The sequence below is a fragment of the Lithobates pipiens genome, unplaced genomic scaffold, assembly GCF_037356315.1.
Source record: "Lithobates pipiens isolate NorthernLeopardFrog02 unplaced genomic scaffold, aLitPip1_a1.2 Scaffold_8, whole genome shotgun sequence".
NCBI lineage: Eukaryota > Metazoa > Chordata > Amphibia > Anura > Ranidae > Lithobates > Lithobates pipiens.
Genome location: NW_027507903.1, coordinates 555,364,301 through 555,390,902, shown reverse-complemented (window position 1 = coordinate 555,390,902; position 26,602 = coordinate 555,364,301). Strand labels below are relative to the sequence as shown.

General features: G+C 43.8%; 1 protein-coding gene across 6 annotated transcripts in view; it reads right to left on the bottom strand.

Moving 5' to 3' along the window:
- The window catches only part of DDHD2 (DDHD domain containing 2), an 88,686-nt gene extending 63,106 nt beyond the window's left edge, over positions 1–25,580 (bottom strand). For 2 of the 6 annotated variants that reach the window (XM_077469948.1, XM_077469951.1), the window contains exon 1: positions 25,476–25,580. Coding sequence is in view for 1 of the 6 variants with exons in the window: in XM_077469946.1 (XP_077326072.1) it covers positions 3,840–3,842 (3 nt within the window). In the remaining 5 variants the exon portion in view is untranslated. Of the gene's footprint in view, positions 1–3,839; positions 3,974–10,066; positions 10,269–25,475 lie in introns of those variants that run through there. The other 4 variants (XM_077469946.1, XM_077469950.1, XM_077469949.1 and 1 more) reach the window with 3 other exon arrangements.
- Positions 25,581–26,602: the final 1,022 nt, after the last annotated feature.

Sequence of the window (26,602 nt, the reverse complement as noted above, 5' to 3'; positions counted from 1 at the left end):
GTATTGCACTTGGGTTGGTTGATGTGATGTCGTGAACTTGTGATGTTTGTTTTATACGCAGCGTCATCAACAATGATGATATTTCAGCTTTTAATTTTCAAGGCATAATGCCGGTATAATGCATCTGCTCCTCAAGGAGTTTGAGCTTTTTTCCTGCCTGTTAACGCCTCCCCTCCCTATGCCATTGCACACTAGTTTCAGGAGTTTAGTGGCAGGAAAGTTTACAGGCAGAAAAAAATCCAAAGATTTTTTTCCATTTCCAATTTCTTTGGATTTTTATTTTCTGCCTGCTACCTGTAAACTGCCCTGACACTAAACTTCCGAAACCGCACAGTGTTCCTTGGCCAACGGCCATGAATAAATACATAGGTTAACATGGAGGGGAAGAGGTAACAGGTAGAGAAAAAAAAAGCTCAAAGAGCTAAAACACTCGGAGAAGCAGCTGCTTGGAGCTGTGCATGGAGCCTTACTGCAGCCTGCATGCCAACCTAACACACATCCTTCCTTGCCATCCTGGAATGTTCTGTCTGTGAAATGTGTTTCTCTTACACACGTGTAAGAAGTTGAACTGGAAACAAACACATGTTGTGTTTTTTATTATTTTTTTGTTTTTTTAAATTTTATAATGTCTTGTATTTTGAGTTGACTGAGGTACTGTACTGTTCTTGCTTCTCCTCATGCCTGAATTGTGAACTTGCAATCTACATGACATGTCACTGATCACATTTGACATTATTTTTTATATAACATTTGCTGGTCACAAAGCTGTTAAAGCGCAAATTGCACAGAACCAATTTGCGCTTTAACAGCTTTATGACCAGCAAATAAACGTTTTCTTTCATAATGTCTTTTGACTTCATTTCAATTCCTCATATTATGGCGAAAATGTTAAATTTTTTCATTATTTTTTAAAAAAATGGTCACATGACCAAAATCAGGTATAAGGCCGCGTACACACGCGGGAACTGTTCGCTCAACTTTGTTCGTCAAACAGTTTCAGCGGACAGTCCGCTCAAAATTAGCATGGACGGACATGGCCACACACGACAAACGAACAGTTTGCTGAAACCATGCGCGATGACGTGAACGGCACGTACGACGGGACTAGAAAACGACGTCCTATACACTGCAATGCAACCTTCGGTGTATAAATTCTTTCTGAGCATGCGCGGAACTTTGTTTGACGAACAAGCCTACACACGAGGGGACTGTTCGCTGAAACAAGGTTTCAGCGGACAGTTTTTCGGAAATTCCGAAAAACCTTGTTCAGCAGACTGTTCGCTGAAACTGTCCGCTGAAAGCCCACACACGAGTGGACTGTCCGCTGAAACACTGTTCAGCGGACAAAGTTGAGCGAACAGTCCCCGCGTGTGTACGCGGCCTCAATGAGTACATGAAGTCAAGTATCGGTACTCATACTCGGTGTCAAAAAAAGTGGTATCGGTGCATACCTAGTTTTTGTCATACAAAAATTCTGAATCGGATGTCGAAAGCACCATACTAATAATCTGCAAATCGGCAGATCGTTAGTCGGATGAAATTTAACTTCTAATTTTCTTATCGTGTGCACGGACCTTTAGACCATGTCTGTCCATGACTCACCATTTGAGGGTGGATGAGCTCTCTCTGGAGTAACTTCAACATGTCTTAAATAGAAAAGAATAGAAAGTACAGCAGGATCAAGGTTAAGTACCTGTATAGCCAGCTCTCACTCGGAGTACCGACTCACCAGTAATTTATGGTGGAGCCCCTCTATTCAACTCCCGAACACAAGAGACTATTGCACAAAGGCCACCTTTCCTGATTCTCACTGCGACCTGATGCCCGGTATTTATGTACTACACTATCGTTCATGATATGGATATTACATATGTGTTTTGACTGCCCGGGTGTGTGTTTTTAGTGACAATGCTGTCCCAATTTTAACCCATTGTGTGTGTTGCCTGCTTTATGTGATTTTGTTAATTTTAAATGTTGACATTAAGTGCTAGTTCACACCAGATGCAGTCCAGTGCGTTTTTTTTTGTGCACTAAAAATGCATGCAGTGTTTTCCTTGTATTCCAATGACCCTGGTTCAAACTGATGCAGTAAGTATCCAATGCAGAAAAAAAAATAAAAAAGTAGAACATGCTGCATTTTTTCTGCACAGAACTATACTGGAACACATCAAAAACGCACCAGAACTGCATGTGGTGTGAACATAAAGTGATACTAAAGGATTGTTTTTTATTTTTTTTCAAATAAACATGTCATACGTGTAGCTCGTTTTGCACAGCGTGGCACCAAACATCCATTTCTGGGGTCCCCCGGCGGCTCTTCCACCTCCTCCCCGCATTAGATAACCCCCTTGGAGAAGCGCTCTCCCAGGGGGGTTACTTTGTGGGCGCGCTCCCGAGTCCAGCATTCGGCATCCATAGAGGCTGAATGCAGAACTCGGTCCCGCCCCCTGATGCCATTGGATTTGATTGAGAGCAGCGGGAGCCAATGGCTGCGCTGCTATCAATCTATCCGATCAAGAGACGGGAACCCGTGGAGGCCGCTGTTTGCCTCATTCACTTCCTCCCCTGTAGAACGACTCCGGGGTTCTTTTCCAATTCTTTTGTGCAATAATATCTTCTACATGTCCAAATATTCTGGACAGACCATTGTGGCAGCAAAATGCAACAGCTGGATGGAATTTTTCATTTGACAGTTGTTACCATAGTGCCTAAAAAAAGCACACATAGGATTGGACTGTGTACAATTATACAACTGATAGGCAAAAGGTCCCTTGGCATCCAAATATCTGTGATAAACTGCACAATAATCTAGTCTACATGAACAAGTTAACATAACAAATATCGCTTTAAACAATGTCTAAATATAAATAACCTAATGTCTAAATATATCTAAAAATCTAAATATATCCACTTCAGTCTCCTTCGTGTGAGATGACTGAGAGTAAAGGTGACCTGACCGGCTATTTTCCAACACTGCTGTAGTGTTTTCCAGGCTCTGTGTTGCTGTTTGATGCATGTACCAGTTGGTGCAATGTGGGTGGCACAGCCAGAAGAACTGATTCTGCAAAACACTCTATAGCAGATTTCTGTATCCTGATAGATGATGTACGGAGATGCTGTTTGCAAAGTCTTTCGAATATAACAATTCCCCACAGTTTTTTTTTTACAGCACACAGCAATAACAACTTGTGGTATAACACACCTTTTAAAGCTGAATTCTGGGTATTACCAAAAAAAAAAACAGCCTAGTAGTGGGCATCCTCTGCATTCCAAGGGTTAAATGCTCTTAGGCCTGTGGGCAGAGGAATAATCTGAAATATCTTATTCCTAGAGGTGCACCATTCTGGCTAAAATGGGAATCACAATTTTTTTGCTTAGAATAAAGATCACAATTCTCTCATGAGTGTCACCGCGTAACATCTTTCACATTACACAAAAATATTGGGCTAACTTTACTGTGTAGTTTTTTTAATTCATTTTCCCAAAAAATAGCGCTTGAAAGACCGCTGCGCAAATACAGTTTGACATAAACTATTGCAACATCTGCCATTTTAATCTCTAGGGTCTCTGCTAATTTAACACACACATATATTTTTATATATATATCTCCATAACATAAAGAGTACCTGTCACTGTCTATTACTGTCACAAAGAGGTTACATTCCTAGTGACAGCAAAAAAAAAAAAAAGCAAACAGTGTAAAAATAAAAAATGTTAAATGTACAGAATATCGGCACCTGATATTGGCTTGAAAGGCAGCCGAAGAATCAGTATCGGTCCGGAAAAAAACTATATTGGTCAACCCCTACTTCTATACCCCCAATTAATCTTGACTTTACCATGGTAGCAGTTTTAGTGAAGACAGCAGTTTTTAATGGTTTAGTGTCTGTCCATAACGCAGAACCGTCCTCTTCTGATCAATGATGATGTAATTATTAGACCACCGGCCAGAGCACATTAGAAAGGAAGCTGCAGGAGACCAAATGTACAGTGCAGAGGAAGCCTTCAAGAGTGAGGAATAAGGTAAGAGATTAACTCAAATATAAATCTACGTTGTGTGCACCAAATGGTTTCACAAACCTTGATATCACCCTAACATTCCCATCCAGCGTATGTAAACGTCCTTGATGAAAAGCAGATAAACCAGGACTATGGCTGCAGCTTTCTTATAAAAGTAAGCCAAGTGGCTATACAGCCACCCGGCTCACTTTTACAGGAGGACTTGGAAGGGGCCCTCCTCTGTTCCACGGCTGTCCTGTTCCACTGAGACCACCAGCCAGAGAAGAAGCTGAACAAACAGATCTCTGTTTGGTTGACAGCCTTGGAGGGCAGAGGAGGCTTCAGGGGTCTAATAGAGCCCATATCTCTTAATAATGAGAACCTGTCTTTAAGCCCCTGTCACTACTTAAGCCATGTTGTTCATCCCTTGTGATAGCAAAAAAGTTGAATTAAAAAGAAAAAATAAAGTGTGATTTTTTTTTTTTAAATACAATAAATAAATGAAATTAACGTATCTAGTTCCCAAACGCATATGTAAACATATGAGGTATGACTGCAATAGCAATGTGAGGTATTGCATGCTCAATTTTAAATCTTGAGATGCTTGGCATCTAATTACATGGCACTACCTCATTATGTTACAATGCAGTGTTTGGTGTCTGACTGACCTTTAAGCTTGCCATGCACATATAAATTACTCTCTTTGGCGGTCAGAATACCTAAACAATAACTGTATCTGATTGGATGCAGTCACTGTTCACCAGTAATTTTCTACCCAGCTCCTTTTGACAAAAGCCAATCACAAAATTGACTTGTTGAGTCAGGTGGTGCTTAGACAAAGGTCCATGTACTAGTGAACTAAAACTAGAGTTAGGACTGCAGTATAAAGGAGGAGCCTTTACATGGGCACTGAGACTTCCAGATATACGTGTGTGCAACAAAACCCTCTGTATTAGAGGGTTTTGACAGTGTCAATTTGGTTTATTTGCAGGCTGGCTGGTAAGTGTACTGGGAAATTTTTGTTTGTGATGTGCGTTTCCCTTCCATGTGCACCTTACTGCAAGGGTTAGTTATAAATTGAGGTGGTTTCCATCTTTTTGTACTGTCAGGTGGGAGGTGTAGTGAAGCCTGTAAATGTTTTAGCATAGGAACTTCTCCACCCACCTTGAGCCAGAGATTACCATCTCTCTTTAGAGTGACACCGCTCTGACAACAAATATTACATAGTCTGTCATATCAAGCAGAAGACTGTGTTGTATATTCCTGGGATCCAAGGATGAGCTCTACCAACATGTCAGGTTTTAGTTGGTGGAGGAGAGATCAGAACCTCATCATCTCTTGGACTTTAGTGGTGATTCTTCAGGTACATCAACTTCTAGTTAGAGGCAGAGGAGCCTGGTTCTTTTAGAGTAGTCATTCTCAGTTAGGGTTTTGTGGAACCCTACAGTTCCTCGAGGGGTTGCTAAGGGTAATATAAGGGTAGAAGTTGTAGCGCTCCTTAAAGTCAGGTGTAGATTGTGGTTTAGGGTACCATTTGAGTGGCAGTGGCAAGCCCAGCGTGCCCCTCCCCCGAGCTTAAAAGGTTAAAGACTAAATTTACCTTTTCCAGAAAATAACTTATTATGCAGTAAAGGGGGACCAATGGATATTTAAAAAAAAAAAAAAAATATGCACAGTTGTAAAATATTCAATAATATGACTGTCATACGTGCAGGCAATGGGTAACCCAAGAAGCCTGGCCTGAAAACTCCCAATTGGCAACCCCCATGTCCTGCCTTGTTGCTATAATGTTGGACGCTCACTCCCAAGCATTGCAGGATTCAAAACCAACAGTTTTTGCATCCTAGCAAGAAGCCAGGGCGGGGGGGTTGCTAACTGGGAGTTTTCAGGCCAGGCTTCTAAGATAATATTATTGAACATTTTACAAAGCTGCACAGGGGCCCCTTGACTGCACAGGCAAATTTTTGGAAAAGGTGAACTTAGTCCTTACAGTGGAACTAAACCCTCTGATCCTATACAGCCAGGCCGTGATGAGTGCAGGCATGACTGGAGACTGCTATTCTGCCCAGAAGCTGTCAAAGCTGATAGTCAATCATAAGGTGGTGGAGGTATTCCCTGCTCTGTTGCTGCATGTATACAGGCATACAAGTGTTTCTGCGGGCCAGCAAATACCTCCATCAGCTTTGACATCTTCCTGGTGGAACACCTTAGGCAGGATCAGACATGTCCAAACATGCCTCAGCTCATCCCTACAGCCAAGGAAGCTGCCATCTTGGTCTCTGTTGCTCTGCAGTTGCCATGGAGCAGCACATGTGATCAGTTATGACAACAGCCATCCGATGGCTTGACAGTTCACTTGAGAGCACAAATCACTGTGAGAGTTAAAAGAGAAGTCGTTTTTTGTTTTTTTTATTTGCCCATTATACTTACCTAGGTGGATGCAGCATGTAACTCGTTTCACAACTTCTAAAAGTGATCCAGTGGCTAATAATTTGCTCGGATCGCTTTTAGCTGTTAGAGAATTGCTGGCTGAAAAAAAATCAAGTGGTTATGGCATATTGCTACAGCCATAACTCCGGCATTCCACTTGAAACTGAAAATGTCATTTTACTTTGGCCCAGTTGGGAAAATGCCAGTCCTGGTTTGTGGACACAGCCCTGGCTGTTCTACATAATGCAAAACATAGAAGTATTATTGGGGTCCTATGATGATCTCCTCATTGTACTTGCCATGGCAGAGAACACAACACATTGCAAGCAAGACTCAGATTGCCCAAAAGAAGCCTGGAAGGGACAATAGGGGAACATAAAACAATGCTCCTCACCCCTCCGCTTCCAGTACAGGTGGATGGAAGTCATAGCACCCGGAGAGTCAAAGCCAAAGAATTGCAGACCGTGCTGAAGATGATGCAGGCCACATGATGTAGCATGGCAACTTAAAGCGGCACCAACACTCCTATTGTTTTCAGCCAAGGAAGTGGCCATCTCGGCCACTGATCTGCAACTGTCATGGTGCTGCACATGTGAGCAGGTATGAAACCAGCCATTGGATGGTTTGACAGTTTGGTTGAGAGCACAACCAATGTCACAGCATTCTCAGCATGCTGGAATGTACCCGTTTTTTGAAACTGTTAAATTGATGGGTTTAGTTTTGCTTTAACCTCTTCACGACCACGTTAAGGCTAGGTTCACATTGCAGCGATGCGGGAACGCCGCGAATCCGTGGCGGGTTCCCGCATCGCATACCTCCCGGCGGCAGATCACACTTCCCTATGCGAACTGCTGGGAGTGTCAGTGAAACGTTAATGACACCCCAAGATCAGTTCGCATATCGCAGTGCGATCTGCAAACTCGGACAGGAATCAGATCGCATGGTGTGAACACCCATGCGATCCGATTCTGCTGCGGACCAAAAAAGGGTACTGTGCGAGTTTGGGCCGGGTGCGATGCGAATTCAGCCATACTATCTGTATGGCTGAACTCGCATCGCACAGAGATCGGATGTGATTTGCACTGCAGTGCGGTGCGAATCACATCTGGTTCTCGTAACCGCTGCAGCGTGAACCCAGCCTTAAGCTGAATGACGGCCTCAGCGCAGTTGCACATTTCTATGAAGACGTCCTCCTGAGATCGTGCCTCCCGCACATGCCCCCTGCAGGGTGCATTGACAGTGATCTGTTATCATTGCGTCATTCGGACACAGCTGACTGAGGATCGGGTTAAAGGCCCAAGTACATCGGCTCTTTACCATGTGATCAGCTGCGTCCAATCACAGTGTAAACATGATTTGCCGGTTATCAGCATTCTTCTCCTCACGCTGACAGAATGTGAAGAGAGGAGAGCGGGTAAGCAGCAATCCACACAGTGGACATCTACTCTGATAATTAGGGCACTGATCATCAGTGTTCTGATGATCAGTGCAGCCCCAACCCATCAGTGCACATTAGTGAAGGAGAAAAATTACCAGAAACAATTTTTTGGAGTTTTTCGTTTGTCTAGCAAAAAATAAAAACCCCAGTGGTGACTAAATACCATCGGAAGAAAGCTTTATCTGTCTCAAAAACATGAGAAAAATTTCATATGGGTACAGTGCTTCACGATTGAGCAATTGTCATTCAAAGTATGACAGTGCTGAAAGCTGAAAATTGGCCTGAGTTAACTCCCTCGTTATCTCTCGCCTTGACTATTGCAACTCCCTTGTCATTGGACTGCCTCTCCATAGGCTATCTCCTCTTCAGTCTATCATGAATGCTGCTGCCAGACTTATCCACCTTACCAACAGCTCAGTGTCTGCCAACCCTCTCCTCCAATCCCTACACTGGCTCCCAATCACCCAGCGAATTAAATTCAAAATACTAACCACCACATACAAAGCCATTCACAACTCTGCCCCGAGCTACATCACCAATCTTGTCTCCAAACATCACCCAAACCGTCCCCTCCGTTCTTCTCAAGACCTCCTACTCTCAAGCTCTCTCGTCTCCTCCTCCCACACTCGTCTCCAGGACTTCTCCAGAGCCTCTCCAATCCTCTGGAACTCGCTACCTCCACCGATCCGGCTATCCCCTACTCTTGCTACCTTCAGGCGATCCCTGAAAACTCATCTATTCAGGGAAGCCTATCACATCTCAAACTAATCTCCTACCACTTCCATCAACTCATTCCCGACAGTTATAACCTTCTGTACCACCTACCCCACCCTATTAGATTGTAAGCTCTTCTGAGCAGGGCCCTCTTAATCCTCTTGTATTTAATTGTATTGTAACTGTATTGTCTCCCTTTTATATTGTAAAGCGCTGCGTAAATTGCTGGCGCTATATAAATCCTGAATAATAATAATAAAGTGCCGGAAAGGATTAGTTCATAAGAAAACTGCCTATGCAGATGTATGTAGATAAAAACAAACTGTGCAACTCTGACTAAAGTTGATTAATGCCCTTTCTATTAGGTGTGGGCCATTTACATCCCTCATGAAGCCTGACTGGAATACACCCAGAGGTGACACTATCCTAACCTGTCTTGTTGCTAGGACGTCGCCAAGAGGCTCCCAGGAATTACTGCTCACCTTCACCATCACAGGAGCTTTCGATTCCGGCAAGTACATGTGAGGGGGTTCAAATTGCTGGGAGTGTCTTAGCAACAAGGCAGGATAGGAGGGTGCCATCTCTGGGAGTTTTCCAGCCAGGCTTTGGGAGGTATGTAATGAGTCTACACCTAGAAGGAGGACATTATCTGGTCAGAGCTGCACAGCTCATCTACCGACATCCCTTACCTGCATAGATGTTTCAAGAAAGAAGAAGTAACCATTTAGGGTGACACAGGCCTGTGCCTGCACAGCTACTTGTCTATTGCCTATTGTCCATACTGACCCCAAGTCACCTCTGTATACATCATATATACAGTAGCTCACAAAAGTCAGTACACTCCTCACGTTTTTTGTAAATGTTTTATTATATCTTTTCATGTGACAACACTGAAGAAATTACACTTTTCTACAATGTAAAGTAGTGAGTGTACAGCTTGTATAACAGTGTAAATTTCATATCAAAATGCATGTTTAAAAACGCGCCTGAAAACCGTAACGACTACATACAGTGTCTCACAAAAGGTGTACTCACTTTTGTTGCCAGCGGTTTAGACATTAATGGCTATGCGTTGAGTTATTGTGAGGGGACAGCAAATTTACACTGTTATACAAGCTGTACACTCACTACTTTACATTGTAGCAAAGTGTCATTTCTTCAGTGTTGTCACAGGAAAATATATAATAAAATATTTACACAAATGTGAGGGGTGTACTGACTTTTGTGATATACTGTGTGTAATGACCTCAGTATACATCGTATATACATAATCACCTGACCTTACTATAGCGGGTCTGTACAGCCTCTCTGACTTAAATAGGAGGACAGCTCCACTAATAAGGTGTGTGAGTGTGAGTGTGAGTGTGTGTGAGTGTGTGTACATACGGTATACAGGCAGAGAAGAGCGCACACAGGTTGGTGACAGCATCGGTAGGGGGCGCTCTGACAGCTCCAGGCAGTGATGAGTCCGCAGTACACACTTACCTCTATCCGCCCGCCATTCGCCCCACTGACTCCTCACCCTCCGGGCTCCACCCCTACACCGCGATCACGTGATCCGCACCGGGCCCCGGCGAGCTCACGTGATTCCGGAGTGGACCTCTCACGAGATTGATGTGGAATACAGCTGGGGTGATGTCACTGAAGTCCCCGGGAAAGCCGCGTGATGTGTGTGGTGGGAGGGATGTGTGATGTGCTGCGACACGTTCGGGGGGGGGGGAGATTGGTAAGTTCTGAGGATGTGGCATGTCGTGTGTGCCCTTCCTGGAAGAATTGGTACATTCCAAGCATGTGTGATGTGTCCCCCTGCAAGGGGGGGGTTGGTACATTCCCAGGATTTGTGATGTAATGCGCCCCTTTTAAGAAAAAAGTGGTCCCCATGCTAAGGATGTGTGATGTAATGCTTCTCCTTCCAGGGGAAATTGGTACATTTTGAGGATGCGTGATGATGTCATGTGTCCCCTTCCACTGAGAACTGGTACATTCCAAAGATGTGGCATGTGTCACCCCCCCCCCCCCCACTGAGAATTGCCACATTCCAAGGATGTGTGATGTAATATGTCCCCCCTCCACCGAGAATTGGCACATTCCGAAGATGTATCATGTAATGTGCCCCCCCCCTGAGAATTGGCACATTCCAAGGATGTGTGATGTAATGTGTCCAATTCCTCTGAGAATTGGTACATTCCAAAGATTGTCATGTAAAGTGTCCCCCTCCACTGAGAATTCGCACATTCCAAGGATGTGTGAGGTAATGTGTCCCCTTTAACTGGTAATTGGTACATTCCAAGGATGTGCCATGTAATGTGCCCCCCTCCACTGAGAATTGGCACATTCCAAGTATCTATGATGTAATGTTTCCCCTTCCACTGTGAATTTGTACTTTCCGAGTATGTGTAGTATAAGGTGCCCCGTCTCAGGAAGAATTGGTACCTTCCACGGATGTGTGATGTAACGTTCCCCCCTTCCAAGAAATTGGTACATTTTGAGGTGATGTCACGCACCCCTTTCCAAGGAAAATTGGTACATTCCAAGGATGTGTGATGTAATGTGTCCCCCCTCCACTGAGAAGTGGCACATTCCAAGTATCTATGATGTAATGTGTCCCCTTCCACTGGGAGTTAGTACATTCCAAGGATGTGCCATGTAATGCGTCCCCCCCTCCACTGAGAATTGGCACATTTCAAGTATCTATGATGTAATGTTTCCCCTTCCACTGTGAATTGGTACTTTCCAAGGATGTGTAGTATAAGGTGCCCCGTCCCAGGAAGAATTGGTACCTTCCACGGATGTGTGATGTAACGTCCCCCCTTCTCACAAGAAATTGTACATTTTGAGGTGATGTCACGCACCCCTTTCCAAGGAAAATTGGTACATTCCAAGGATGTGTGATGTAATGTGTCCCCCCTCCACTGAGAATTGGCACATTCCAAGTATCTATGATGTAATGTGTCCCCTTCCACTGGGAATTGGTACTTTCCAAGGATGTGTGAATAATGTGTCCCCTTCAACTGGTAATTGGTACATTCCAAGGATGTGCCATGTAATGTGCCCCCCCTCCACTGAGAATTGGCACATTCCAAGTATCTATGCTATAATGTGTCCCCTTCCACTGTGAATTGGTACTTTCCGAAGATGTGTAGTATAAGGTGCCCCGTCCCAGGAAGAATCGGTACCTTACACGGGTGTGTGATGTAACGTCCCCCCTTCCCACAAGAAATTGTACATTTTGAGGTGATGTCATGCGCCCCCTTCCAGGGAAAATTGGTCCATTCCAAGGATGTGTGATGTCATAGGGTAGATTACAACCTAAAAGAGGTTCCAGCCAATCACTGACTGATGGAGAGTAGGACCTCTGTCAGTTTTCTTTGTTTTGATGTCTGACTCCTATTGCAGAGATTTCACTTCCTGTCCTGGAGACACAACAGGAAGTGAGAGGAAATCCCTGCAGAATAAGAGAAGATTGATCCTCAATGGTTGTCATGGCCTTCTTTTCTCTGAACATGTGTCTTGTATTCTGTCCATTATATAGCTGTTCAGTACAGGTCTATTGTAAACATTTAATAATAATAAAAAAGGGATGGCCTCATACTGAAGCGTGGTGTTCTCAGTGTCACCGCCTGAATATCTGGCATGTGCTCTGGACACAGCAGTTCTGAGGCTGGGATGGGGGAGCTGCGGCTCTCATACAGGGAAGTTGTACTGTTGTGTTTCTATATAAACTGTTTGAGGATTGCGCCCCCTATTGCTTTTATGTACAACACAAAACTTCTATAGTCTATGTAATATGATTATATCCCAAAGAATTATTAATTTTTTCCAATCATTCCAGTAACTCACAACGTATATTATGGGTGTGATTCTCCCAGCTGAGGACCACTCCAAGTGCTCAACAAAATCCCAAATCAAAAAAAAAAAAAAAACACAAAATGAAAAAATAATAAGTTAATCAAAAATGCCAGAATTGTCCTCAAATGCAATAACCCGATTCTACACCGTTTACATGTGTCTGGATAAGCTTAGTGTCGGCTATGACACATTATAATGTGAGTGCAATATGTTTTTTTAAGTTTTGTAATTAAAGTTGAAACGGTTTTACACTATGTTGGTTCCATATACCTTTTCTATGAACATACAATAATCAAGGAATTGCTGACAAGAGAGAGAGTTAAGGAGTGGTTATCCACTGAATGAACCAAAGGCATATTGTGACTTTAAAGCGGTCCTCCACCCTGAAGTGGAAGTTCCGCTCATCTGATCCCTCCCCCCCTCCGGTGCCACAATCGGCACCTTTCAGAGGGGGAGCAGTTACCTGGATAATCCAGGTATCTGCACCCACTTCCGGGACAAGACCGACGCATATGCCCCCTCCCCCCCCCCCACAGTTCCCAGGACACAGCGGGGACCAGCAGAGACGCTCAGTGCGACTCGCGCATGCGCAGTAGGGAACCATGCAGTGAAGCCACAATGCTTCACTTCCTGATTCCCCGACAGAGGATGGCGGTGGGGGCAGCAGAGAGACGAGCGATTGCTCGTCATCTGCCGCCGACATCGCTGGACCCTGGGACAGGTAAGTGTCAATTTATTAAAAGTCAGCAGCTGCAATATGTGTAGCTGCTGGCTTTTAATATTTTTTTTTAAAGGTGCAGAACCACTTTAAAGTCTGGTGAGTGGCCATTTTATAAGGTGGTGGTGGCACGAATAGTTTTGGTCGGTGGAAAATAAGGCACATGAACACAGAAGGACTTGTGTTTTGATTTAGCATTGTATCGCAATTTGGAGATAGGACTGAACCCACATAACAGTGGGGGGGGCCTGGCACATAATTAAGGACCATTGCATTTGAGGACTATGTACTATAGAAGTTTTGTGTTGTACATAAAAGCAATAGGGGGCGCAATTCTCAAACAGTTTATACATATTTTCTCCATCCAGGTGAAGGGGCACTTTAGTGACGTTCCATCTTGGTACACCCCGCACTTGTCCGCAGTAAGCCTACTATCTGAAGTCGCCAAGTGGACCTCTTTTTACACCCACTGGAGTTTTGCATTTCACACCTATTTTTACCAGTAAACTGAGCTTATTTAGTGAAATGCAGTATTTAGAAATCCGTCAAACTGTTTTGATGTTGAATTTTAAAAGCAGAGGTGTTCTGTCAGACTAGTAAACCTGTAAGATCAGCAGGCTTGCCGCTGCTTTTAAAATTCAACATCAAAACAGTCACCCGGACTTTCAAACACCGTATTTCACTATATGATCTCAGTTTACTGGTAAAAATAAGTGTGAAGTGCAAGACTTCAATGGGTGTAAAAAGATGTCCGCTTGCCGCCTTCTGACTATAGGCTTACTGCAGACGAGTGCTCATACCTCCCAATATTTTGAGATGGGAATGAGGGACACCTACTAACAAATGTATGTAGGCATAGGACACGCCCCCTGTCACACCCCCTTAAAGGAGCATTAACCCAAAAAAAAGGTTAATTAAATCCACAAGGACTTTTTTTACCACTACTATTCCTTTATATTGGCTTTTAAAATGTACAAATGCAGCAATTTAGAAATTGGATGAAAGGTTTAGTACTGGGAAACACTTTTTGAAAGATAGAAAGTGCATTTTTTTTATACAACTATATAGAACTGACCAAAATGAGGGACAGAGAGGGACATTGCTCCAAGTTGGGAGCTATGGAGTGCAGGGTGTACCAAGATGGCCATGCCAGATCGTCACTTCCGTTACATATTCTGATGGGTAGTGGTGTTCTGTCAAATTACCAGCAGTATAGAGAAAGGTAAAGTTCCTAGAGTCAAAGTGAAAGATGAAGCATAGTACAGTGTTCTTTAAATAAAAATAAAAAAATTAAATCTATCCCAACCCTGATAAAAAAATAAATGTTCTTTAGCAAGGACCATACATTCCACATTAATAATTATTCTATCAAAATGAGTGTGTGCTGTAAATTGCCTCCAGCATTGTTCCTGTTCCTTCTTGCTGGAGGCTGCCATTTTGCTGAAGCCCAGAGCCCCTGAGCAGCAGTAAATCTTTAGGCTGTCAGCAGATTGGTCTCTAATGGCTCTGATTTTAGTCACAATGCCAAAAAATAGAAAGCAACTGAGCATGTGCGGAGCAGAAAGAGACAATGGAAAATTTTATCAAATTTTATTTTCCTGACACGGATCCATGGCAGCATACATGTGATATATCAACCAGCCTGCTGCTTTGCAGATGTCTCCATAGACAGTGTGAATGCCCTCCCCCAAGCTTAACTCAAATAGCCCCTTCTATTGTTCTTAGCCTCCTCCAAATTCCTTTTCTATTTTGCTGCTGTGATCGGACTCAATAACTGTCTGCCTCTATTGGAGGTACGGGCAGATACTTGTACTGAGAGTCTGCAGGAACTTGGCATTGCACCCGCCATCCACAGACAGTGAGTGCAATGCATTGCAGGCTGCAGTGTAAAGAAATAAAAATAAATGTCTTTTTTTTTTAACCTGCAAGATGTGCATTTATTTATGTATTTTTTTTATATTTTTAGTCTTTAAGCTGCAATGGCAGCCGGGGGGGGGCGTTGTACACATGCTATGGGAGAAATTATACCCCATGTCACATTCGGTGAGCAGTACAACCTCCAAATGAATAGGGGGCACACCGCAACCATCTTGTAATGCACACAATTGTGACGAGAGTGATGCAGGCTTTTCAGGGTTAAATCAGTAAGGAGGCAACATATCCCCTCGCAGCCGCCTGTCAACTTCCCTCTGAAAAGCAAAGGCAAGTGTGAATGAGCCATTACATTGCAGGTTAAAAAATAAACCTGAAATCTAATATTCTAAAATTCGTTTTTCAGTTCACTTTATAGTTGATTGAGGCCAAACCGGCTCAAGTGAACCATTTCCATTACACATTGATGTGTCTGCTGTCTGTGAAGTGCAATGTACTGTAGTAGAATTAGCTGCATCCAGTAGGTGGCGCTGTGTTCCGGTAGTAGTAGCGACTCCCTCTCCTGCCAAAACTAAACCGAGTCAGCCTGAGTGCATCTCCACCATTCAGAAGTATTACATTTTATAGATGAATAGGATTCCTCCACCCACCTCTCTACAAAAGGTGATCTCATGTTTTCACATATTGCGGGTATGGACAGGGTTGATACTGAATGCTATTACAGTCTGGTGCCTTTAACCACTTCAGCCCCGGAAGGATTTACCCACTTCCTGACCAGGCCATTTTTTGCAACACGGCACTGCGTCGCTTTAACTGACAACGCGGTCGTGCAATGCTGTACCCAAACAAAATTGATGTCCATTTCCCCCCCACAAATAGAGCTTTGTTATTTTTTGCACTATAAAAAAAAAAACGAGCGACAATTTTGAAAAAAAGACAAACTGTTTTTTACTTTCTGCTATAATAAATATCCAGTTTATGCTACATATTTTTGGTAAGAAAACAAAAAAAAAACAATAAGCGTATATTGATTGGTTTGTCCAAAAGTTATCACGTCTACAATATAAGGGATAGATTTTTGGCATATTTATTACTAGTAATGGCGGTGATCAGTGATTTTTAGCAGGACTGCGACATTGCGGCAGACAGAACGGACACTTAACTGACATTTTATTACACTTTTTTTTAAACCAGTGACAATAGTACAGTGATCAGTGCTAAAAATATGCACTGACATTGTACTAATAACACTGGGAGTTTAAGGGGTTAACGTCAGGGGTGTTCAAGGGGTTAAATGTGTTCCCTGTTTGTTTTCTAACTGTATGGGGGACTGTGTGACTGGGGAAAGACAGATCTCAGTGTCATCCCCTGACAGAAAAGAGATCTGTCTTGTTTACTTTGGCAGATCCCTGTCCTTGCAAGGAACAATCGCTGATTGACTCCCCCTCTGGCCAATCGGAGAGTGCCTAGGAAAGCTAGTGCACGAATTGCCGGTACGACGATTTGCGCAGCCAATCCACCTTGCCGCAGTACAACTGCGGCGGGTGTTTAAACAGTCGCTCCACCCCAGACCAATATTTCAGTTACGGGTGGAGAGGTCAGGCAAACTTACATGCCTGGGTTTTATGCTTTGCCCTCCTGCCAGAGTTTCACTCCCCATGCTGAATTCCCCATAACACCAATTACAATAACAGCAGAGGGGCGGAGTTAAGAACTTATCATAAAAACCGCCATCACCTTTGGAAAGAGGTGATTCGGCATACATGGTCAATACAACACTGCAATATCAGTGTTGGCTGGAGAAACTTTAAAACCAGTTGACCTTAGTAATGATGCACTAGATACAGCATATCATTATTGCACAGATAATACACAAAAGGAGAGGTAAGGGGTTAATCACAGTGACCACAAGGCAAACAGCAACTTTGATTGACTCTGTCTTTTTCCTGTGCTTTCCCCTGTCTAATGGGAGCAACTCAAAATAACCACTCCACCTAGGGGCCATTTTACTACAATGGCTGGTAGTGGGGTGGTTAAAAGGAGTTGTAAAGGCAGAAGGTTATTTTATCTTAATGCATTCTATACATTAAAAAAAAAAACCTGTGTGTAGCAGCACCCCCCTAATTACCTGCCTGAGCCCCATCTCTCTCCAGTGATGTCCGCGAGTGTCTTAGCTATCCGGAGCAGCACCATTGGCTCCCGCGGCTGTCAATCAAAGTCAGTTAGCCAAGCAGAGGAGAGAGGGGGCAGGTTTAGGTTGGGGCTCTGTGTCAAAAGGCATGGACAAATGCAGCTGTGACATGGCTCGAGTTCCCCCATAGCAAGATGCTTGGCAGGAGGGAGGAGCAAGGAGAATCAAAGATGGATCCGAGAACAAGAGGATCCGGGCTGCTCTGTGTAAAACCAACTGCACAGAGAAATTGTCATAGGTGTACGTCGGCACCTTTAAAGGTGATGGCAAGCACGCGTGCCCCCTGATGCACATGGCCAGCGGCCGCGATGTCTACCACCCCCCCCCCCCCATCTCCCCGCGATCACAGGCACGAAAACCAGATTGGGGATGTGTGTATGTAAACAGACAGATCCCTGTTCTGACAGGGGAAGAGAGAGACAGATCTGCTGTTTCAATTGATTAGGAACAGGGCTATGTCTCCTCCCTCCAGTCAGTCCCACCCCCCACCCCCCAGTTAGAAGCACACATGAGGGAACGCATTTAACCCCTTGATCACCCCCTAGTGTGGTGGATATTTTGCTGGGTGGCTGTGCTTCAGGAGAACCAGGAGGTCAGAAGCTCCACGCTGACCAGCTTGAACGGCGGAAATTACGTCATCAGCTACTGGCCAGTAAAAGAAACTGAGCTCCGAGCGCGTAGCCTATTCTTCATACAGACAGTCCTGATTCCTTCCTCCCACCCCATGCTGGTGACGTAATTTCCGCTTCTGTGGTTCAAGCTTGTCAGCGTGCAGCTTCCGACTTCCTGGTTCTAAAGCACAGCCATCCAGCAAAATATCCAACAGACGCCCTCCACCAGCTAGTGGGATGCATTAGAACTACCAGGACTGCACACCTTTTGATGAGCATGACTTCAGCTTACATCCTGTTTTTTTTTAATCTTGTGCAATAAATGTTTCAATTCTAATATTACACACAGAGTGTGTTTCTTTTGCATCGCAAAAAATGGCCTGGTTATTAAGGGGGAAAAATCTTCAGGTCTGTAAGTGGTTAAGGAAAGTAACATTTGACCTTTGGTTGACCCCCTAATACCCTAACTAGCCTTAAAAGAGGGACTGACCACTCAGCACCGTGGCATTGTGTCTACAGTGTATCAATGCTTGCTTTTACACATACTGTACACAGCCCAGCCCATGGATCTCACAATGTTAGAGCAGAGAGTAGAGCTTTCATTCATAAACCTGTCTTTCTAGCAGCATTGTTAGACAGGCTGGAAAACCTGTCTGACCACACCGTATAGAAACTAAGGGACAAATCTTTATGGAACCATGTTTAAAAGAAATGAGCAATTAAACTATTGGATCGTGTTGAAATACTTTACTTCTTAATCTCTGCTATTATTGCCTGTTAGCTCATCCCCTGCCTGAAGCCCAATTTGTGACCATGCCTAGTGTGAAGCTCAGGCAGAACTCAGATGATACTGCCCCTCATTCAGGCTTGTGTTTGTGTTCCACTGTAACAGGAGGCTGAACGTTCCTACAACTGTGTCCAGATTGTGTTGTCACAAAGGCCCCTGCTTGAGACTACAAGTGGCCATTTCTACATATTATGCAGGAACAGTCAACTGTTGTCACTGTTAGGAGACCCAACCTGAGTAATTCCATATAGACATCGCTGTGAGTGCATATAGACAGGAAGTAGAGGCAGGAAATCAGCAGCACTGGCATGCACTAAAGGATGAAAAAAATGAAATAAAACCAATTGTTTTGTTAACAAAAAAATTACCTTTTTTTTATGATCCACAGTGATATAGCAGACTAATGTCATTCTCTTAGGTTAGATTCACACCATTGCAGTGAATGAACATGCGTGGCACTAGGGTAGTCTGTTGCTTTGAATGGGCTACAAATGCACCAAAAAAGGTGCATGCGCTATTTTTCATAATACAGAGCACTGCAACATACAGTATTGTGTTTTTATGACATAATGTTATATAATACAAAATTGAATTTGTGTGTACAGCAACATTATATGTATACATTATAGTTTTAATACTAATCAATGGTTTTAATGTAGTATTCGATAAATAAAAATCTGAATTTTTATGAATGTGTCGATCAATTGTAGGCATCCTTAGTCCCATTTCTTTATTTACTCAGCTAGTTTTAAAATTAAAACCTGGGAGGGGGAGACTTTTCTATATTTTTATATATTTTTTTTCTAAAAATATATAGAAGTTTAGCGCACAGTGCCACCTAAACAAATCATTCACTTTCATAGATCATTACAAAGTTATTCTTAAATAATTAAAGAGCAATTCCACTTCTGTTGAGAAAAAAAATATTACCCTCTTATTTGATCCACTGCAGATTTTATAAGTTTGTCCACTTACAAATAGACATGTGCAGAGTAAAATATTTCGTTTCGGAATTTCGTTTTCATCCGAAAAATTAATTTATTTAGTTACTCCCGAAATTCGTTTTTATTTATTTCGTTTTTCGTTCAAAAATTGCATTAGTCCGAAAATCAACATGAATTACGGTCGAATCTGTCTTTGAAGGCTTATGGTGTCTGTCGAATGTATAAAGAAGATTAGACGGAGCTAGTATATAGCATACTTCGTGTGAACTTTAGAACCCTATTAAAGTCTATGGGACTCCAACGTTCAAAATCTAAAGTGCTAATTTGCAAGTTACTGTCCTAAAAAGTGTTTGGGGACTCGGGTTCTGCCCCAGGGGACATGTATTAATGCAAACAAAAGTTTTAAAACAGCTGTTTTTTCGGGAGCAGTGATTTTAATAATGATTAAAGTGAAACAATAAAAGTGTAATATTCCTTTAAATTTCGTAGGGGGGGGGGGGGGGGGTGTCTACAGTATGCCTGTGAAGGGGCACATGTTTCTGGTGCTTAGAACTGTCCCTACACAAAGTGTCATTTATGCAGGAAAAAAAGTCCTTTAAAAATCACTCGCAGCTATTATGAATTGTCGGCTTCGTAATACAGAGAACACTCATTGAAAGTCATTGATTAAAATAAATAAATAAAAATAAAGCGTGGGGGTCCCCCAAATTCAATTACCAGGCCCTTCAGGTCTGGTATGGATATTAAGGGGAACCCCGCGTCAAATAAAAAAAAAAATTGGACGTGGGGGTCCCCCTAAAAATCCATACCAGACCCTTTATCCGAGCACGCAACCTGGCAGGCCGCAGGAAAAGAGGGGGGACGAGAGAGTGGCCCCCCCTCCCTCCTGAACCGTACCAGGCCACATGCCCTCAACATTGGGAGGATGCTTTGGGGGTCTGTGACCCCTCAAAGCACCTTGTCCCCATGTTGATGAGAAGGGCCTCATCCTCACAACCCTGGCCGGTGGTTGTGAGGGTCGGCGGGCAGGGGGCTTATCAGAATCTGGAAGCCCCCTTTAACAAGGGGACCCCCAGATCCTGCCCCCCTCCCCTGTTTGAAATGGTAAGGGAGTACAAAAGTACCCCTACCATTTCACAAAGAAAGTGTAAAAAATAGTTAAATAAGACAAACACTTTTGAAAAATGCCTTTATTAAAAATAAAAAAAAGAATCCAGCGGTGGTAATCCACTCTTGCTATCCAGCGACGGACGATCATCTCTCCGGGGTCCAGCGATGGCTCATCTGAATCAGCGCAGCGAATCCATCCATCTTCTGTCTCCACAGAGGAGACACTGCGTGGATTCCGGCGGCCTGACGTTTGTTATATGCTGAGGGCGGGGCCACCCATCACCTGACACCGCCCCCCTCTGACTGCAAGGGGAAACCCGGGGTTCCCCGTGACGTATGGGTGACCAAGCACCCCTCTGATGTAACACAGGCAGGTTTCCGTTACATCAGAGGGGGGCAGGGTTTTTCACAATTTTTCGGACGAAAACAAAATTCCGAAACAAAATATTTTACTCTGCACATGTCTAATATCAACCAAAAATCCAGAAAAAAAAAAAAACACAATACAATTGTTATAAATGGAGTTGCAGTTCAGCGAGTAAAATAAACATTTGATCCCCTACCAACCAAAAATAAATTCTGGCTCCCACAGACTGTCTACAGTATGTGCTCATGTGGTACACAGATTAGTCCTGTCAATTTAAGAAGGTGCTCCTAACTAGTGGCAGCCCATCCATACGGGGCGCCACTCACCTAATTCATGCTCCCAGCCCCTAATCTACATGCAGAGTGCCGGACACATGGATTTCAACAGGGTTTTTTATTTTTTTAAAGCACATGATTAGAGCCCGAGACTCCAATTGGCTTCAAAAAAGGATGGGCTCGGGGTGAAGAGCACTGTGCCCTGGGCCCACCCCCAGTTGTGTGACAATAGCGAATTAATATTCGCTATTGTCTTCCTAATTTTCCTCCTGGCCAATCAGAAAGCAGGTCCCGAGACCAGTCCATCTCCCGCAGAGGGAGTTGGCGTTGGTTTTCCGCTCCCCCTCCCCCTCAAAATATTGAGCACCAGCTGCCACTGCTCCTAACAACTCGTTATGCGTATAAAAGACACCTGTCCACAGAATCTTTATTCCATTCAAAATCACCATCATGGGTAAGACCAAAGGACGTCAGGGACAAGAGTGTAAACCTGCACAAGGCTGGAATGGGCTACAAAACCATCAGTAAGAAGCTTGGTGAGAAGCAGACAACTGTTGGAGTGATTTTTCGCAAATCAAAGAAATACAAATTGGATTGAAATCTTGCAGCGCCACAAGGTCCCCCCTCCTCAAGAAGGCACATGTACAGGCAGTCTGAAGTTTGCCAATGAACATCTAAATGATTCAGAGAAGGATTGGGAGAAAGTGCTGTGGTCAGATGAGACCAAAATTGAGCTCTTTGGCGTTAATTCAACATGTTTGTCATGATGACTATGACCCTATAAAACACAATCCCTACAGTCAAGCATGTAGGTGGAAACGTTATGCTTTGGGGGTGTTTCTCTTCTAAAGGTACAGACTGAGTTTGCTGCATTGGAGGACAATGGATGGGGCCATGTATTGAAAAATATTGGATGAGAAACTTCTTACCTCAGCCAGAACACTGAAGATGGGTCTTCAAGTATGGCAATGACCCAAAACACACTGCCAAGGCAACAAAGGAGTGGCTAAAGCACATAATGGTCGTGGAGTGGCCTAGCCAGTTTCCAGACCTTAATCCTAAAGAAAAGTTATGGAGGGAGCTGAAACTTCAAGTTGTGAAGAAACGGCCAAGAAACCTTAATGTAGAATTGCAGCCCAAGCTCGTTTGACTGGACTTCTCAATGGGTCACAGGAGTGCAATTCGTTTTGCACTCCAGTGACCCGTTTTCAGCACAGAGTGGTCTGAGGTCCGCTCTCTGCTGACGTCACACAGATCAATCCAGGCACCGTGTCATCCCGACTCTGAGAGTCTGGATCCGCCAGGTGCCTGGACCGATAGCCATCTCAGCCTCTCAGCTGCAAGGATTTTAACAAATTTTGTTGCAGGTTCCTACCTTTTGTTATTCTGAAGGAATAGCTGTTTGTCTGTATCCATGTGCTGATATTATAAATCAGCTTTTGCACCTGCAAAACTCTGAGGAAAGGGTCTGCATTCCTTTAGACGTGATTTCCCTTTGGGAGTATCTCACCAAAAATTACATTTTTGTTGCGGGGGTGCCGGATATCTGACTTGTATCCTAGTGAGGTTAATCAGGAAAATTGGTGAGCCAATCACACAAGCAGGAAATAAGCTTTCTGGGTGCGTTCTGTACACCATCTGTGTACAGAACACCTCCGGGTAGCCATATTGCATTGCATTTTATGGAAGATTACTGCACTGCAGATTGAAAAGGAAAAGTAATTTTTAATAATATTCAATTACACAAATCATATTGTATCAGTTGTATACACTATATTATTTTTTATTTTGTCATTACCCTTTAAAGGAAAAATAAGCTAAACTGAAGTTACTCAAAAACATACGTCTTATATTACCATTTCTTAGATGTGATGGCTACATTCATGACAGTGGTGCTTACCAGGGCCAGACTGGGAATAAAAACCAGCACTGGAAATAATTTCACACCAGAGATTTTTGAGCGTAAAAGTTTGACGCCATTCCACGAGCGGGCGCAATTTTGAAGCGTGACATGTTGGGTATTAATTTACTCGGCGTAACATTATCTTTCACAATATGAAAAAAAATGGACTAAATTTACTGCGGTCTTATTTTTTTATTTAAAAAGTGCATTTTTTCCAAAAAAAGTGTGCTTGTAAGACCGCTGCACAAATACGGTGTGAAAATAAGTATTGCAATAACTGCCATTTTATTCTCTATGGTGTTAGAACCCCCAAACATTATATATTGTTTTTTGTCTAAGTAATTTTCTAGCAAAAAAAACTTGTTTTAATCATGTAAACACCTAAATTCCAAAACGAGGCCTGGTCCTTAAGTGTTAACTTAAAGCGTTTGGAACCCCAACACTTCCTATTCCTGATATGTGCCTGCTGTACCATGTACTTGTATAAGAAAATATCCTGTTCTCATGGTATTGCTTCCTTTGAGCCCTTTCAGGCTGGGTTCACACTGAAGCGATGCGGGAACGCCGCAAATCCGCGGTGGTTCCCGCATTGCATGCCTCCCGCCGGCAGTTCACACTGCCCTATGCGGACTGCTGGGAGTGTCAGTGAAACCTTAATGACACCCCCAGATCAGTTCGCATATCGCAGTGCGATCTGCAAACTCGGACAGGAATCGGATCGCAAGGTGTGAACACCCATGCGATCCGATTCTGCTGCGGACCAAAAAAAGGGTCCTGTGCGAGTTTGTGGCGGGTGCGATGCGAATTCAGCCATACTATCTGCATGGCTGAACTCGCATTGCACAGAGATCGGATGTGATTTGCACTGCAGTGCGGTGCGAATCACATCCGGTTCTCCTACCTGCGCCCGTGTGAACCCAGCCTCACACGGAGGCGCTTTACAGGCGCTACAGTGCTAAAAATAGCACCTGCATAGCTCCTGTAAAGAGCCTCTCCAGTGTGAAAGCTTTCTCACTGGAGCGGTGTGCTTGCAGGACGGTAAAAGAAAAGTCCTGCAAACTGCATCTTTGCAGCGCTGTAGAAAACAATGGGGCAGCGGCGCTTTGCGGGCGGTTTTAACCTTTTTTCGGCCACTAGCGGGGGTTAAAACCACCCCGCTAACGGCTGAATAGCGCCGCTTTACCCCTGACGCCCACCCAGGGGCGGACTGACCATTGGGCCACTCGGGCACTGCCCGAGGGCCCCATGCCACTAGGGGGCCCCATCAGGATTGCCAGCCTCAGTAAAACCAGGGACAGTATGTAAAAATTTGTTTTTTTTTTTTACATCTGTCTCTGAAATGTCCCTTACTGACATCTTTTTGGTCTAAAAATCCCAAGGTTATAGCTGCCCCACTTCTCCAGTACCTTCTCAGCCAACAGAAACATGTCTGTGTGTACTGTGTGATTGTATACTGTGTGTGTGTGTTTGTGTATACTGTGTGGCCCCATAATCTCTGATTGCCTGGGGGCCCCATAATCTCCTATTGCCCGGGGGCCCCATGAGTTGTCAGTCCACCCCTGCGCCCACCCATCCCAGTATAAAAGGTCTCTTTCTGTAAAATCCCTGGTGTTTCTGCTAGTCCCTCTGCTTTTCTATTAAAAACTGACCACCCTGAGTAGGAGAGCACACTGTGGTCAGTTCTCTAGCTATGCTGGGAACTCAGCCTGCTCTCCTCCAATGACCGGACTTGTCCTGACACGCCCCCGCTGCAAAGCCATTCACTGGGAAGCTCAGTGTGCTGCTTCCCCCCTCCCAGCTCATATGCAGCTGAGAACAAAGGGAATGTGATCAGTTATTAAAAAAAATTATAATAATAAATTGTAAATACCTGTTTTTTACCTATCTATACACAATGTTTTGCATTTCATTTCTATTTTAAACTGAATAGGTTGTTTTACAAGGTGATCGTTTACAATCACTTTAAATCTTCTAGTACATCTAATACTCCCCCCAGACAAACAATGCTGCTGTCCAAAAGGTGCCCCATGCTCCTTCATCTAGAGTGGGGGTACTCCAATACAGGAGGTGTGTTATTGGCCAGAGCACCAGGTGAAAAAAGAAAACAAATACAGCCATTACATCTAATGATTGGTAAGCTGCAACATATTACATTTTTGATTTGGCAACCTCCCATTCTCCTAAGCTGCAATGAAACAAGACAATTTCAGCCCCCCAAAAAGCATTGGCTACTATCCCAATCAATAAACTACTTTCTGGATTATTACCTTATGGGTGATGCTTAAATCTTCAGAGAGTTTTGCCTTCACAAGTGTGGTACAGCTTTAGAATCCCATTAAAAAAAAGCAATGGTTTCCTGCGGATTGCTCCGACGCGGCTTGACAGATTTGTTCAAACAGCTGACTGGCACATGACACCCCTGCTGATCAAGGAGGCTTTTTACATTTTCTTAGCAAAGGTAGAAAACTGGTTTGACTTGCCCCTGGGCATAGGATGGCTGAAATTCTCTTCAGAAGACAAGCAGTGGGCAAAATTAGACACAACTAGTCAATTCTTTCTGCAGGACTGGTTAACAGTGGCATTTGCATATACAAGGGTTATGGAAACACCAGGTAAAATGCAATTATTACCTTATATGGTGTTGGGCCGCCTTTGGTATCCAAGACGGCTTGAATTCTACTAGGAATTGACCAATATAAGTCTTGGATGCTGGATAATGGAATCTCATACCACTCTTCGTGCAAAAATTGTTCCAGTTCTCGGAGAGATGCCAGACCTTGTTGCTCAAAGTTGACCATAGTGGCTCTATGATATTGAGGTCCCATGACTGCGGTGCCCTGGGAAGGTGCGATGACTTTGTCTGCATGCTGGTTAAACCATGACTTGACAAACACCAACTGTGTGAATCGAAGCATTACAGTCTTGGTAAATGGAGCTATCTTTGGAAAACAATGTCTGCACCATGGGGTGCACATGGTCAGCCAAAATGTGTACACAGTTGCTGGCAGTGACTAACTGTCAAGGTGATGATGGGGCCTGCACAATACCAAGATATGGCTGCCCAAATGAGGATTATGCTGCCCCCATGCTTTACCGTTGGCACAAAACAGTTCTGGTTGTAAGCTTGGGGCGGTGTTCACCACACAAACACATCCGATGCTTGTGAACAGTGTGAAACTCGATTCATCTGACCATAGTACAGTCTTCCATTGATCGACAGTCTACGATTTATGGATGACACACCACTCTCTCCTCTTCTGAGCATTAATTTTGGTCACTAGTGGTTTGACAATGGCAGCTAGCCCGTGAATGTTTTGTTTATGGAGTTCCCTCCATACAGTTTTTGTGGACACAGGCTTTGAAGACTAAAGCCTCATACACACGGTCGGACTTT